Source organism: Diadema antillarum, unplaced genomic scaffold (assembly GCF_040938485.1).
Source record: "Diadema antillarum isolate AM-2024a unplaced genomic scaffold, OU_Dant_1.0 seq00000086_RagTag, whole genome shotgun sequence".
NCBI lineage: Eukaryota > Metazoa > Echinodermata > Echinoidea > Diadematoida > Diadematidae > Diadema > Diadema antillarum.
In genome coordinates, this window is record NW_027271178.1 from 200,591 (window position 1) to 218,460 (window position 17,870).

Consider the following 17,870-nt stretch of genomic DNA (forward strand, 5'->3'; position numbering starts at 1 on the left):
GAGAAATTACATTTAGTGATGTGCATCATGTGTGTGTGTCACTGTGTGTGTGTGTGTGTGTGTGTGTGTGGGGTGGGGGGGGGGGGGGTGGGGGGAGGGGGTTAAGCGGAAAGATGTATGTTGCTGTAGATGGAGCCAGAGATGAAGATGAGGGAATTGATAGAGAATGGGGAAGGTGGGTGGAGCTGATGAGGGGTAGGGAAGGAGGGCGGGTGGTTTAGGGAGAGGCGGGAGTGAAAAAGGAGAGAGAAAAGAAGATGGGGAGGGAGAAGATGAGGAAGATGAAGGGTGGGGCGATTGGGAGAGAAGGTTATAAAATAGATGGGGGGGGGGAGGTGCGAATGGTAGAGGAAGATAGGGGTGGGGTGGCAATAGGAGGGAAGATGATGGAGTAGAGATTCGAGAGGAGGGAGAGGTATGGGAAAGAGAATGACAGAGGAAGGGGAGTGGAGGGGTGAAGAGGAAGGGCGATCAAAGATGGTGTAAGGAGGAGGGGAGTAAGGGGTGTTAGGAGGGAGAGAATAGGGGGCTCTGGAAAGAGATGGTAGGAGAGGAGGATGAGATGGGGCAATAAGGAGAGACACGAGGAGTCGGAATGAGGGGGGGGGGGGGAGGAGCAGGAAGCAGCTGAAGATGAGTTAATGGATGGGAGAGCTGGTCGAAGGATAAAGGATGAAGCTGCGATGTCAATTGGCAATCATTCATCATTGATGTTCACAAATGGTAATCATGTCATGCCGTTTGTGCGTAGTCTTATCTTACGGTCTGCGTTGTGTCTAATCGGCACAACCCTGAATTAAAATAGCCAAGCATGACATAATACTTACAACACCAATCCCAGTTGGAAATGTCCGTTTTGAATCTTCCATCTTAAAGTCTTTTTTACCCGTCAATGAGATCATCATGCACAGCATGATACCATCTTCATAAGGCAGTAATTGCAAGATAGGCATATGCAAGATAATATCATCATTTTCACTGATACCACACGTGACAGGAATTCAATATACCACTCACACCTTTCCGATACTAGTATTCTCTCTGGCATATTGACAATCGTTATTATAATTATAATACAGATAATAAAAAGAATATTTTTCGATCGGAAAGTGATTTGTAGATTATGAAAGTGACTGTATAATACACAAATTGCAGTGTGATTACGATATATCAACCAGGGAGGGCGGTATAAAGAAAGAGATACCAACAATGTTAATGTCTTTATCTCTTCCTGGAAATGGATGTCTTCTTTGGTGCATCCCCCTTTCCTGTCTTCACGTATATGGCATCTCTGGTCAATTACTTCCCCATTAATCTTTGCCGTTAGCTTCACAGAAGTTCTCCTCTCTTTTCTCGTCCTCCCAGCTTCATCTCTGCCTGTCTTACATCTCTCTCAAATGAAGACGTGGTTACTTTGACTTTGGAATGGAATCGCTATCCATCACCAGTAGATGGCGCTAATCATTGCACCTCGTCTTTGCTGCTCCCGACCCGACGTTGAGAGAAATAATAATTGGCGTCTCCGACAGGTCCGATATGGAGACAATCACAGCTCACGAGGTAATCATCGCACGCATCTGTGACAGCATATCAAATTATTATTGCAGACGAGTCTAGCAAACGAGCTAGGTCAACATAGCTTAATTTGAAATAAAGGGAAAGCGGTAGGGGGCCGAACCGACTTGGACTGCATCTATAATACTAGGTGATGAAAAGTGGCATATGATCTATCACAGTGCCGTGACTGCTGACAGTTTAATCTCTGTAACATATAATTCTTGATGAAGGAAGATATGGAATTCTCTGGATCATGATATATTATATTGATCATTTATGATCATTATGATTATAAGATATTTTGTCAGACACTGGAATTCTGTCAAATACTTTGACTTGCTAAAAAAAAGTATCCTTATATAAATTACTTAAAACCACTTTGACTGCTGCAGTCACGTACAAGTGACGTAGGTCAAGTTACATCCGAATGTTGTCGATTAACTACACACTGCAGGAAATAAAGGGACATAATGGCTGCCATTAATGATATCATAGCAAACAATGAAAAGATTTCGCACGACTAATTTTTTTTTTCTCTGAATCCTTTGACTCTAAGTGAAAAGCCAAACCACATTCTGGCAGATATCATCATAATAAACTAATAATGAATGAAGCACACGGAAAAACAAAACAAAACAAAACAAAACGACCAAATAAGCAACCAAACAAATAATTAAAAAGACAAAACTTATCAAAGAGAAGAGAGTAATAGAGTTTATAAAGTTTATGTTTTTTTTTCTGAGTTCTATTCGCAACCCAAACAAGCAAATGATGCTGACGCAGGTCCCAACTTAATTTTCTTTCTTTGAAATTACTTAGAAAGAAAGAAAGAAAGAAAGAAAATGATTATATCTATCACGTAAAACGATAATGTGTTTATTATAAAGATGAATGGCTTGCAGTTTCTAATTCATCAACTTGAAACAATACTTCACAAAATTTTAGTGTATACATTAGTAAAAAAATGCGAAGAGGTGATGCCATTACCCCATCCTATTTGCATATTTACTCTCAATCGACATTCCTTTTTTTCCCCTAAAAATTTTATTGTGAAACTTCCGTCTGTTTAATGTAAATCCTGAGAAAAGAGGTCGACTTGAACGTGGCTTTTCTTCTTAAACATTGACGTATTCAGTTAATGTTTACTGCAATCCGTCAACTGTACAGACCAGGCCACGGGCCTCGTTGCTAGAAAAAAAAAATCAAACGCAATTCCTTCAAATCTCATGCATCTTTGCGTTTAAACGCAAGTCTGTTGCTGAAAGGACTTGCGTTTAAACGCAATTTGAGTTTCTAGCAAGGGGGCCCAGTTCTATAATACAATCTATTCATTTAAACATTTTCAAGTATGAATAAGATATCTTCTGCAACATCCATTCTTTGTTGTTGTTGTTGCTGCTATGCGGACCTTTCTACCAAATACGTCATGAATTTGTTCCCGTAAACAGAATCATAAATCAATAAATTCCTATGTCAACTCTTTGCTGCAAACCATGCTATTCGTGTTGGGGGGGGGGGGGGGGGGGGCGGGGGCTGATGTTAATCAGTATTCGCTAAAAAATTTCTAGCCAATAGCTGAATTTGTTGTTTGTTTGTATTTTTACAACGAAGAGTAACGTGGAAACGAAAATCAGTAAAAGTACATGGAAACACACATCGTTAAATTCTCCGGTGGTCGTTATTCTTTTGTACTTTCTTATCTGGAATATTATCATTTTTTGTTTCTTTTTCTGTCTCGTTAGGAACACGTCGGATACATCTGTTGGGATCTTAATTCTTTGAAAACCACCAGATTACAGAATGCCAGTGACAGCGTATGCAAATCTGTCCTTATTGGAAAAGAAAGAGTTTACAAGCTGCTGCGGTGTATGATTGACAGAAGTTGCAGACGCTAAAAGAAAACCACAACTCCGTTTTGAAGTAGACTCCCTGAGATGACACGACAATTTTTGTCCGATACTATAAGTGAACCAGGCTTGCACTCTTTACGTTGGCATCATCATCTTGGTTCCATGATATTTGCTCCTGCGACAGTTTCCTCCAATGAAATATCTTAACTCAAAGCCAAACATAAATTCTAGCCACCAACATCACTCTAATCCGAATCCTAATCCTAATTCTAATCCTATTCCTCACATCAAGCTAAACCTAAACCATATCACAACACTAACTCTAACCTCACGTCCTTGGAGAAAATAAGACCGGAGCAATTGTCGCATGCAGGAACAAATGTCGTGTCACCCATCACTTTATAACTCATTATCAAAGCCACGTTGATCATGAAGTGTAGTTTCGTTTCTAAGAGGACCATTATGATATCTGCCAATCTTGTCGATGTGCGTGAGAACGTTGTACGTAATTCGGCTTCCAATTCCCAGCAGAGTAATTCGCAGGCCAGTCAGGATTTCATGGTTGTCAAACACACAGTTCAGGAGCTAATCCACATGCATGGACCAATTGACATGCGAGAATGAGAATGCGAGAATGAGAGAGGAATCATAAATATGTACACGTTTGTATATCATAAATACATACAGCATGTGAATAATTATATGCATGATACAATGTATAACATTATAAAGACGAAGACACAAAGATGTACGAAATATTATGTATAAAAATAAAAGGACAAAGACGACAAATTCTCGTCTACTTCGTGACTGCACTGCAGATTAACCTACTTTAGAATGACCCTTCCTCCTTTAAGAAGAAGAAAAATGTGAATAGAATTGAACAGTAACTTAATTAAAAGCTTCAAATTGTGGTAAAGCTATCAGTTCGTCTTTATGACTCACGTCATATTGAATTTTGTCCGAGAGGTCTCCATGGTTTTATTAAAAAAAAAGAAGAGGACCTTAACCGTAGACAAAGACATTCCAATAACGAAAGCAGTTGTGCATTGCAAGCTTGACTCCGCTATCATTTGCCAGTAATAATACCATAATGACTAGTTCTGGTACAAGGCAACCGATCCATTGCGAAGAGAATAAGAGATGGAAATATACGCGAATATCGAGAGAGAAAGAGACATAATAGAGAAAGAACCATCGATCCATGTCTAATCTAGAGACCTTGTCGCTTCTATGGTAATGACGACCATTATTGTGCTGCTGTGGCGCTTGTCACGTTCTAGTTGACGGGGAAATTGCTGCTCCCCCTTCCCAGCTGAAAATGTCAGTCGGCAAGTTCAACCTCAAAAAGTTCGCGAATATCGACGGTGACCCCGACTTACTTACTCTATGAGTATTATGGCTCTGCCGAGTTTCTTTTTTTGTTGTTGTAACAGACATGACATAGCAACGCAAGCCATCAAAGCGTTAGCATTATAGAGGTGGCATTTGTAACGGGATGGACAGTAAATCGTCTGAATGCATCCGGTATTGATAGATGGGCGGACGGATAAAGCAAAAAAGGGGATAGGGATAAAGCAATCAGACACACAACCATTCTCTCATGTTTCTTTCCCCATTTTCTTCCGCCTCCAGGATAAGTGTCCAGATCTTCTTCTTCTTCCTCCCACTGCCCCCCCCCCCGGTATTTCTTCATCTTCTCCTTGTCGTTATTTTTAGCATCTTCATCTCCCTCCTCCTCCTCTCCTCCTCCTCCTCCTCCTCCTCCTCCTCTTCATCCTCCTCTTCCTCCTCCTCCTCCTCTTCCTCCTCTTCCTCCTTCTCCTCCTCCTCCTCCTCCTCCTCTTCCTCTTCCTCCCTCCTCCACTTCTTCTTCTTCTTCTTCTTCTTCTTCTTCTTCTCTTCTTCTTCTTCTCCTCCTCCTCCTCCTCCTCCTCCTCCTCCTCCTTCATTTGTTTCTCGTCCTCTTCCTCCCCCTCCAGCTACTCATCATCTTTCTTTTTCCTCTCCTCCTCCTCCTCCTCCTCCGCCTCCTCCTTCATCTGTTTCTGGTCCTCTTTCTAGCCATCATACTTTCTCGTTTGCCTCCTCCTCCTCCTCCTCCTCCTCTTCTTCTTCCTTCTCCTCCTCTTTCTCCGACCTGTTCTTCCCCCTTTCCGCTTCTTTTTGTCTTTGTTTTCTTCTTGTATTTCTTTTTATCCTTGTTCAAGTGTCGTATCACATGAAAAACAAATGTAATTGCTCTCTTTTCTACAAACACTCTTCTACACGTGTGTAGGGAAAAGGCCATGGGCAGGGTAAGGGGTGGAGGGATGTGGGGAGGAGTGGGGGTTGATTGTCGATTAAACTACATCTTGCCACTGCTAATAGCCGACCGTTATGATAATCGTATATTGGGTATACACATCATTTTTATGCAATCCGATGCCTCCATACATATAGAATTATAATGAAGAGACAGATTCAAGTGAAGAGAGATGGCGCAATTTACGTCACAGAGACACTTGAGATATTCTGCAGACTTCGTGCATGGAGTAGACCTTAAAGGGATGTACAGTATTGGTGGAGATGAGAATTGGGCTTTTAACTTTTTGCGAGATACCAAGAAAACTCTTATGATATAGTACAGAGCATACCATTTTAAGAGGAATTCAAAGTTTATTTGATGAAGATCGGGTTTGGAATGACTGAAACATCCAAAAACAAAGTAAAACAAAGCGATTGTACTAAAGTGTGGGTCCCACACTTTATTAGAATCGCTCTTTTTTGGATATCTCAGCCATTTCAAAACCAATTTTCATGACATAAAGGTTGAATTCCTCATAGAAAGACATGCTCTTTCATATTTCATAAAAGGTTTCTCATCTCATGAAAGAATGTTAGAAACTTGAAATTAGGTCTCAACCAAAACTATACGATCCCGTTAACCTCGGCCTCAGTTTTGTCTGATGTCACGGCCTCTATTGTCAGCTTCTCGCTTGTGCACAAAAAATATCCTACTTATGTCTTTGCTGGATAGAATGGCAATCACAAGCCTTTTCCCGATAAGTGCCTCTGTTCCTTGGCTATATATCGCAACAAACAACAATGCCGTTGCAAAGGTGGCAGTTTGTGCTTTCTGATTATAATTTCAATTCATTTCTCGTCAGTTTCCTTCTGTTTGCGTTTGTTATAATTTCAATGTTTACACACGAATAAGTTGGGTAGATATAAGTGCAAATTTGTATGTAGGTCGGTGTGTGAGACCATGACTTCATCACCTTGCATATTATTTACCTACCGCGTGATAGCTCATTTATCCCCGAATCGTGAAAGGATAGGAAACTGTAAATTATTTCTCATTATACATTCGATTTGATGAAACAGCTCGATTAACTCTCTTTCATCGGGGAAATTGGCCTTTACTCAAAACCAGACTTTTTTAAAGGACATAACCTGAAGCAAGTGTTACAACCTCAACGCAGGGGCTAAGGCGACACAATTGTTTACCCACTTCCGTACTTAGTCAGTCTATTCCTTTGTGTGTGTACGATTTATGGATTTAGTAACGTGTCATTGTGGCAGCACTAGTGATAATGATGATGGATAGTGGTGGTGGTGGTGGTGGTGGTGGTGGTGATGATGATGATAATGACGTTGATGGTGATGATGATGGTAATGGTGATGGGGATGATGATGATAATGATAGTGATGATGATGATGATGATGATGATGATGATGATGGTGATGATGATGGTGGTAATGATGATGATGAAGGTGATAATGATGATGATGGTATGATGATGGTAGTAATGATGATGATGATGATGGTGGTGGTGGTAATGAGAATGAAGATGATAATGATGATGATAATGATAAAGAGGATAATTACCATGATAATGATCATTATGAAGATAAAAAAGATTATGAATACCCGATTTGTAGCAAAGACGCTATCCACTTTAAGCCAACCCACATAGCTCACGTCACACTCCATATGGGTAAACGTCGCATTTCTCTTTTCAGAAATCCTTGTGTAATGTTGACATGAAAATACCGCAACATTTTTCTCTACCTTTGCTTGTGACTCATCACATTAACGTAACAGAAGCAGAATCCATCTGTGTACCGTTTAAACCTCTTCAGTACAATTAGTCTATAGTTGATACTCAATCTTGAACTTGATATCTCAATCAATATGTATGTAATTACCGATTATGATACTAGATAAAATCGCTTCCCGTCTGCAATCTATCTCATTTGTTTGTTTTAAATAATGCTCTCTTTTCTTTCTTTCTTTTTAAAGCAACACCCCCTTGCCCACTTCGAGGGTGCATGGGCAAGCATCTCATACACACACACACACACATACACACACACACAGTCACACACAGACACACAAACAAACAAACTAACAAACAATCAAACAAACAAACAAACAAGTATCCATATGACATTAATACACTTCATAACTTTGAGAATCATGGCAACGGATGAACGTGAATTTGTAACAACAGCCTATCCGAGAATTTTAAAGGCCATGTGCCGAGTTTCACATCTGTGAGCTCCGGGAGGATTTTATTTTATTTCATTTTTTTTTCGCGGGAAATGGCACCGCAGGTCTGCGTAAGGGAAATGTTCCGCTGGCTGGTTTCCAGTGTGATTTGTCGAATTTGTGATAATTCGATGCGCCCTCTCTTGGATCAAGTCAAACGTGTCATTATTTTCCGCGTACTGCTTGTTTTCGAAGAGGAAGAAATAAGCAAAGCGTATGACCGGCTAACGCATCGACCTCACCACCAATACCAATAATCAGGTCAATTCATTGATCGGATGCTTCGTCCCCACCCTCTTTGGGGGAGATAGAAATGTCCTGCTATTCGATTCGCCTATCAATTTGAATTTAAAACTTGTGGAATCGAATTTAGTTCCAGTAAACGTATTGCTCACAAGGACCAAGCTGTTTTCTCTGAGTATCTCCCTACACACACAAACAGTTTCACCCCTCCCCCAAAAATAAACAAGAACAAAGACAAGAAGAAGCAGAAAAAAAATATAATGGTGATTATACATAATTCTTCCAACAAAAATAGTGGCTAAAAATAAAAACAACGGGAAATATCCAAAGTACAGTTTCCCGGGGATTCAACTCACCAAGATTTACAATTGAGTGAAGGGATGAGGGGGAAATTGGACCTCCCCCCCCCCTCACAGTGAACACACACACGCGCGCGCGCACACACACGCACGTACACACACATACACACACACACATACATACACATACACACATAAAAGTTCGGGAGTTCCTGCTGTAGTTCTCTTCTGTACTTTATTCCTCCATCATTTTATCGATATCTCCCGCCTACCCCCTTCCTACTCCGAAGCCCCCTCCCCTCTCCCCTGTTCGATTCCAGTATACCACTACACCTCACATCTCCCTCTGCACTGCGCAAGTGACGATAACGCGTACAACAGTCGCAAAACGAACCCTTCATCGTCCGTGATGATTTCGGTCGGTGCGTCGATTCCATCTTTTATATCGAACCGTTTGGTTCGTGAAATCTGACATGCTCGCAGGTCGTCCGGGCGTGCTTGCCCGCAGTAGCATTTTCCCCCTTCGCCTTCAGCGACGTGGAATCGCAGAACGACAACGGCTGAGCTGCCAACCAATTCGCTCCGTCCGGTCTCACAGCCTTCGGCTTGTTGCACTGGAGTCCATCTCACTTGACTGGCCGAGGTCGAAGCTAAATATTTGGATATATTCATTTCTCCTTTCTGATTATTTGGCGGAGCTTGGCTCTTGGTAACGTCTGCGTCTCTATGCCTGAAGCGGTGGCAGACGGTATACCTCACTTGAACTTGACTCACTGCGGGGATTCCGGCCTGTGATGCTCATATTTTATATTTTTATTTTCCTTCATGTCTTTTCCTCACTTCATTTCTAGTTTGTTTGTTTGTGGGTCTTTTCGTTTTTCCCTCACCCATCCTCATTCCGCTTGTGGATGCCTGAACCCGGTTGAGATCGAGTCCTGACTGGAAAGAGGGAGCAAGTGTTTATTTATAAGTGCGGTACCGTCGAATGTCATTCATTCATCAAACGGAAATCTTCTATTTTTTTCAATCCTCTGTTTTACTGTTGGTGTACTGAAAGGATACACGTGACGCTATGGCAGCCTACGATCATTGGTAAGTGTTTAACAACTGAGGTCCTTTTAAACAGAATTCATCACTAATTTCATAATGTACTAACCATGAGTGAGTCAACATTTAAATCATACCGCTTCAGTATGAATTATGACAGAGACTATCGACGCTTACCCTTTGGTAATCCTGCGCATGTTGTTGTTGTTGTTGTTGTTGTTGTTGATTTGTATGTGTGTACATGGATATGTATAATGAGTGAGTGCGTGTGTGTGCTATTATATGTGCCTTTTTGTGTGTGTATGTGTGTGTGTGTGTGTGTGTGTGTGTGTGTGTGTGTGTGTGTGTGTGTGTGTGTGTGTGTGTGTGTGTGTGCTTTTCGTAACCATAACTTTCAGTTCTTTCTCGGGTAGTGAACTTTGTATAACTCTCTCTTGCCAAACCTTCCAAACCAAACAAATTGTGATATTACAACTACGGGTTTTTTATGGCTATTTGTCCACTCTCTCAAAAAAGAGTAAATGAATGGATAATGAGTTCGAATATCGTATCAAATCGCTATTCTATCGGTTCTGAAAACAGATAGTATCATATGCCTTTTCACTCAAGCAAATGGGTATACACAAGAAAAAAAAAACACCATCACGACATTGAACATACAAACGTTGCTTCTCGTCTCCTATCTATATATCTCATCCATTAATGTTCCCTCTCACTCTAAATAGCTGCGGTAGCTATTGATCTAGTTGCGATTTCGCGCTGTCAATTTGCCAAATTATAAGTGCACTCCATCGACAAAATATAGCCATGATTATTTTTGCATCGTCCAGTAGGCCTATGTCTGTCTGTCGTCGCTTGTCCTTGTAATTACGTCCTTTTATTCCCCTCCTCTCTCACTCACTTTTGTCTCGCTCTAGCAGCTTGTGATGATTTAACCCCTTCACTCCCGGCTTTCCTTCAGAGCTAATGGCAATACTGTATTCAGAGAGGGTATCTTTGGGAGTTGGGGGGGGGGATGTGTTGGGATGGCATAGACTTACCAGATAGGTTCCTTTTATTACAATCATAACTTCAAATTCTCAATCATGACCTACTTCCTTTTCAATAGCAACGGCGCATTTAAACTCGCGATGGAAATCCTCTTTAGTTAACCCTATCTATACCATCAGTGAGTCAAATGTGCAAGAATTTCACACAAATACTTATGGACAGGAGTATTATGATATGCAGAGGGTAAAGAAAGCATGAATACACTTTGCTCCTATACGATAAAACCCGTAATGAAAGGAATACAATACAAAAATGGTGACGGAGCTTTCTCTCCTCCCCCCACCCCACCTCCCCGGGCCGGGGGTGAACGCCACGAGTTCGACGCTCACGAATCATACAACCCACGAGTCATACAGCTCACGAGTCATATAGCCCATGAGTTCGACACTTAAGCAAACAAGCTCCGCGAGACCGACAAATTAGCCTCGTGATGTATAGGCCTAATGTCGAACACGTGGGCTGTTTACACCTAGTGTCGCACTTATGGGCCTTATTTGCCTAGTGTCGAGTTCATGGGCTGTATGGCTCATAGAACTTCATTCAGTGTCGAACTCGTGGGCTATATGACTCGTGGTGTCGGTTTCTTAAGACGACCCCCACCCTCCCTGATGCCACCAGTCATAGCTCGACGCGCTAAGCATGCGTTTATAGTTTTTTTTTTCTGTCACAGCATAAAATCTTAAAATAATTTATTTCTTCTTTTTCGGCTAGAGTGATCCTGCTAGAAAGAGAGAACTTCAACATGAATCGTCATTTATCATCAAACTTATACGAAGTAATCACGTTGGGCCAACGTAATTATTTTGTAAGTAATTACGATTCTTAAATAATCAGGTAATTAATCTTATCAATCACGTTAAGTAATCCTATCAATCACGTAAGTAATCATGATTCTTCTTTCGAAGAAAAATGCGTGAAGCACTGAGATGTGTACTCGGTGACCAAAAAGAAGAAAAATAGCCAACAATAAGCACGTGTCAGCCTTTACATGATCCGTGACTCATCACTGGTAATATCCATTATCTCTCTGGCCTTCTTAACATCAACTCGTCCTCTTTTTCCATATAGGTTGTTGCGACTATTAGCGGATTTTCACCTTTCGTGGTCGAAGTAGGTCCTTGTTTGGACACATTGTGAGCCCGTAATGTTTAGTGTTTCATGCTGATTGCTCCCCTCCATGCGTTTCCTGAATTATTCATTGATTTGTTTATTCATTTATTTGTATACTTATCTATCCTTTTTAGGTCGCTATTCATTTATTCATTCATTCACTGATTACTTTTGTATGCTTAAGTATTCATTTATCAATGTTTTATCATTTTCATTTATTTATTATTCATTTACTTATTTATTTGGTTATTTGGCCTTCTCTTTGTAGAGCCTTTAATATCTAAATGTGCCCAAAGGTTGAATTCATGGTATGATTTGCAATCAGAATAACAATAAAAACAAAAATCCCATCTGTTCTGTGAACGACTATGCTTAATGGAAGTATAGATGATCAAATCGGGTACGTTTCTCGCAGCAACGTACACAATAGACTGTGAAAGGTACTCCCCCATAATGAATAAAACAGTAAATCTAGTTTTGTTACTGACGTATTGTGGTTGAAATCCGATTATATTTATCATTTTCATAATCTGACCTCTTTTATCGATGTTTATTTCCATTTTTGTAGAGTTGAATTGCACTCTCAACAATAACAACTTCATACATCATACCAGCAAAACAACAATGGCAACAGTCGCAGCAACGAAGCAAAAGTATAATAAAAAAGAAAACACGAGAAATAGAAAAGAACAAGATATCAGTCGATACGATAAAGCTGTAGCGAGAGATCTAAGCTGGTTAATGCCAAGCAGGCCAAGCGGAATTAAGAAACACACAGCGAGATAAGTACATGGCTGTGGCCATGTCGTTTAAGAAGGAAAATGATAAAAGATGGCGTCTTTTAGTGTAAACAGAGATGAATTATCACCAGCGCAGGTGACAAAAATCCTTTTAATTACGTTAAATGTTCAAACGATTTACGACTCGTTGACTCGTATAGTCAGATATATATTTCATCGAAGAACCCCACTCATAGTCAGATGATTATTTTCTTTTCGATTTGCGAGTCCGTCATGCGTGACCTTTGACACTGTATATTGAATCTACATCAAAGAGCAAAAAAGTAATGATAATTATGTCGGACAGACAAAAATAAGTGGAAAGTGTTCATGTGGTAATTTTTCACAGAGGACAACTTAACCCCCAAATAATTATATGTGAATTGAGCAAAAGCAGCAATAATAGTAGAACCAGCAAGGAGTTACCACTAACTCCTTGCATGGTGGAACACATCAGTGAAGGTCTGAGAAAAATCGAGCAATACGTTCAAAATTTATGAATTTTTGAAGTTTCAGCGCCGCCATCGCTGGATGAGCAGGCTGCAGCAGTTCGTGCAGGACAACGATATAAAAGGAATATAAGCAGAATTCAACATGTTCTCATATTTCTCACAAAATGGAAGAGCACTTACCGCTTTCAGATAGCAGGGAGAATAATGTTACCATCAACATTACATGTCAGTGATAAGTCAAGGGAATGTGTAGGCCTACTTTTCATTCAACAAAAATACGTTTTTTGCAGGATTCTCGGTATATTTTCATTTATATATCGCTGACCTGCCCTGAGGTCCAGCAAGGGCGACACTAACATTTGAAGATTCATACCTAATGAACGGATTGTCAGATGTTATTCACAAACTTTACCTGATGTGATATCGCTTCATTCACTCAATCCACGACACGTTTTTTGGTGAATTTGCTCCTAAGCCTTGGTATATCCCTGTCAAGGGAAACCAACAAAGCGGCAATCACAAAATAAAGGTATCAGACTGATCAGAGGACAATCTTTCTTTATTCCTGTGGGGAGTTCGATGTTCTATTGTTCCGTGATTGTTTCTGGCCAGTTTCACAAGTTCAGATAAAAAGGAAAACTAGGCTGCAAGGACCTTCAGGTAGCGATAACTGTAGTAGATTGGTTGCAGTAAACGAACAACTAGAATTTCTGTTTAGGAAGGTCCTGTTCACGTGTGTTGTTTGGTTTTTCAAGGTATTGATTAGGATCATTTTCGGCTTGAGAAATCTGAGCTTATTGGTTCTTATATACGTGATATATACACCTCCTATACTATATTCGAAAAAAAGAAGTATCAAACTTTAAGCGGTTGAATTGATTGCTCAGACGCCTTTGAAGTTCGAAAATCTGTGAGCTACCATATTGAATCTGCCTTGAATTAGTAATGCTAAAATAAACCATTCGCAAACAGCATACTCGTGTGGTGATAAGATTGTTCATAGACGACAGTATATTTTATTTCTTCATTTAAAAAATATGTTGCAGCCTATTTCATTTCATTTCATTTCATTTCATTGCATTTCAATTTATTTTATTTCCGGCAAAAAAAGAGAATACAATTTGACATTTGCGTTAAAAAAAAAAAAAAAAAATCAGCCATAAAGCTTAAAGTTCTTCTGAAAGAGAATGTTGAACAATGCCGTGTACAAGTCATAAACTACTTCACAAGACAGCATGATTGCTCATAATCAGTATTAATCTCCTTGCTTGCTGTAAGGCCTATGTTGTCAGGACGGATCGTGTGACGTTGACAAACGGTAAGGACATACGGCTGGTTGTGTCTTTTTTCGCATGTATTTGGAAAATGAATGGAGAAATGACAAGCTTATAGTGACTGTATACAACGCATGTTGTTGGTAGAATGCCAAACTTGACCACCTTCCCCCCTGTTGACCCCTCTTTCTCCTCCTAAACCCCTCCTCCCCTCCCTCTCATCCGTTATCTATACACCCAAACAGACAAAAATCCTCCTCCTCCTCCTCATCATCATCACCATCATTATCATCATCATCATCATCATCATCCGCAAAGGCCCAGTGAAGAACACTCAAAACATTCGGGTACGGCAGAGACGCTGCGACTACATGGTGTTTAAACAAGCCATGGACAAGAAAAAAAATGTTCTAATTAATTCTATCAAATGCAAGGACGGCGGCGGGAACAGACATGGAATGTACAGCGTCGGGGTTGGTTGTATAGCAGCATGTAATTGGCTGGGCTTCGAATACATGGTTGGTTGTAATCTATCCCACGTAATGACGAACATTAAAGAGAAACGTCACCCATTCTTTTTTTAAATGCTGATATTTGGTCGCCGTAAAGTTAGCAATCTGATAGATCAGTAAATGTTTTAACTAAATTACACAAAAATTCGAAAACGACGGATCCTCAGCGATTCATATTTTTCTTTTGTATTAAACGAAGCAGTAATATCGCGCACAAATGCAAACTGTCTGAGCCAATGACCACCACATATTGTGACGTCATAATCTCTTTCATCGGTTTGTGTGTGGTATAATCGTACTGAACATCCGCTTTTAGTGAAGATTCAACTGATTATGTTGCTGTTTAATGTTAATTTCATTCATGAAGCTTAACTGGAATATGGGATGGAATTTCACTTCGGCATTCTTCTAAGTAGGGCACTATAGCACGACCAGAAGGATCGAAGGCAACTTCTGTGGCGAATCACCTCTGCTTGTATAGGTTTGCCTAGAAGGTCCCAGCGGGTACCTTAAGCCCGCTTAAGATTGTAAGCCCGCTTAAGATTCGTTATCACAGTGTGATGATTATTCCCTCACATCCAATTAACAGTTGAATGAATATAATAATTATTATATACATTGAGTAGACCAAGTAGTGCCTTGAATGACGGGTTTGATAACTACCAGTAATCTAAGTATCGACAAACTGGCAATAACAATGATAAAAGGGAAAAGCGGGCATGGGCTAGCTTCTGACGCTCAACTCGAGTGAAATTTTAAACCACCGTAATTCTTGATATTGACCTTCGGAAGATATACATGCAATTCATTTAACCTGTAAAGGCTATCTTCCAGCTGCATTTCAAATATCCGACCAGTCAACAGTCTCTAGTAATTACTGTGGGAACAACTTCTTTCGCGGTCTCACCGATCAACAGCCACATAACAAACATTGGCTTGTATATTATGTCTCGACCTCGCGCTGGGTCCAGCAATATCACGTTTTAAGAGTCATTAAAAATTGAGGAAGTTTAACATTTTAACAACGTCGGGTTATAGGGACCTGGCTCTTTTGTGTCAAATATAAAAAAAAATGGCCCCTGGATATTGCCACCTTTGGAGCCCGTAAGGGTTAGCGAGGGGAAGAAGAGCAGAATGTTTCCCTTTAAAAAGGGAAACCCGTGAGAGACCGCAGGCTACCACGACGTGTCGGACGGCTGTGAAGAAAATTTTGGTCGTCGAGATATGCGAATGGTTCATTGGCTCCTCCATGAATTATCGATACGCACGAAGAGGGCGATGAATAAATCAGAGAAGAAAAATGCCTTTTCCATGCTCTGAATGTCCTCGACAGCGATAGACCGAGAGTGCTGATGTTTCATTGCTATGGAACCCGCAGCTTTCGCGACGAGCGTTGCTTTCGTTTGCCGCGGTCGCCGAGGCGTATAACGTAACGTACGCGCAAGCATTATGTTATTCCTTGCTAATTAAAGTGTCCAAAGACTGGTAGTGCGCGACAACGGGTGAGCCCTTTTAATATTACTCGATATCATCAGACGACATTAATTAAGACCGCATTAATCTATTCAGAGCTGAAGGGCGAAGTAAATACATCACGAGGCACGCATTCGTGTATGTTTCATTGCATATCTACCGCCGTTGTTTCTCCCCATCATTTTTGAATGTGGTAGAATAAAATGGTTCATTAACTCGAGGCATTCTGATATTGTTTGATCGGTTATTTTGTCGAAATTATAAAGCTTTTTAAAACATTTTTTTTTTTGGGGGGGGGGGGACGGGGCGGGGGGGGGGGGGGACGGCAGACTCACGTGCGTAGGCCTACACATACACAAAACCTGTTGCTTAATCCCCTATACATCACATACATGGATCCCTTTGCTTTTGAAAAAGAGAGGAAAAAAATGGACCGTAAATCAAGAGCAAAGGTGTCATTTACTTGTCAGCTTCGAAGAGAAGGAATACTTGCTGTGTAACACATAATACTTCTTTTTCTTCTACTGCCTACTGCTGCTGCTACTACTTCTAGTGCTACTAGTACTATACCACTACTACTGCTACTACTACTACTACTACTGCCACCGTATACGATAGGTGTGTTGCTAACCATCCTGAGATGACGTCAAAAACACGTACTATGTTCAGTTTAGTTCAGTTCAGTTCAGTTCGATTTTATTTATATATATTTTATTCATATGTGATGCTTAATATCGAGTTTTGAGTTTTAAGTTTCAAGTATCGAGTGTCGAGTATCGGGTATTGAGTTTCGAATATCGAGTTTCGAAGTTCGAGTCAAGACTCGAAAATTTCGAGTTTCAACTTTCATTGATATGCAGCTTCCTACAAACGCAGTAAGAGATTTTTTGATTGAAATATAAACAGATTCTCCAGATTCCCGGGCTTTATCACGGGCTTTACAATTACCAAATCGGCTGCTGAAACTCTACAATTTGAAATTTGAATAATTATGAAACTCGATACTCGATACTCGAAACTCGATACTCGAAACTCGAATCTCGAATCTCGAATCTCAAAACTCGATACTCGAAACTAGATATTCAAAACTCGAAACTCGACACTCGAAACTCGACACTCGATACTCGAAACTCGATACTTGAAACTCGAAACTCGATACTCGCTATTCAATACTCGAAACTAGGTACTCGATACTTGAAACTCGAAGCTCGATACTCGATACTCGAAACTCGATACTCGAAACTCGAAACTCGATACGTGAAACTCGATAATCGATGCTCGAAACTCGATACTCGAAACATGAAACTCGAAACTCGATACTTGAAACTCGAAACTCGAAACTCGATACTCGAAACTCGATACTCGAAACTCGATACTCGATACACGAAACTCGATACTCTAAGCATGAAACTCGAAACTCGAAACTCGAAACTCGAAACTCGATACTCAAAACTCAATGTTTAGCAACACATAGTACGTGTTTTTGACGTCATCTTAGGATGGAACTTCAAATCGTTTTGGACGATCTGAAGAGAGTTCTCAGGTTTTCAGATCGATCACCAAAAGAAACGTTGTCAATACATTTACAAAAGTGGGAAAACTGGAAAAAGAATTGAGAATTTGCTTTGCGTTTATTTAACAGAGTATGGTCTGCCGCACATCCACCAGGAAATGCCTTTTCCACGCACTC

The 17,870-nt window shown here is 40.4% G+C and overlaps 1 protein-coding gene across 1 annotated transcript in view; it reads left to right on the forward strand.

The window, feature by feature from the left end:
• The first annotated feature begins 113 nt into the window (after positions 1-113).
• The window catches only part of LOC139726506 (uncharacterized), a 67,712-nt gene continuing 49,955 nt past the window's right edge, over positions 114-17,870 (forward strand). Inside the window, exon 1 of the mRNA XM_071637463.1 lies at positions 114-175. Within this exon, the coding sequence (XP_071493564.1) occupies positions 114-175 (62 nt within the window). The remainder of the gene's footprint in view (positions 176-17,870) is intronic.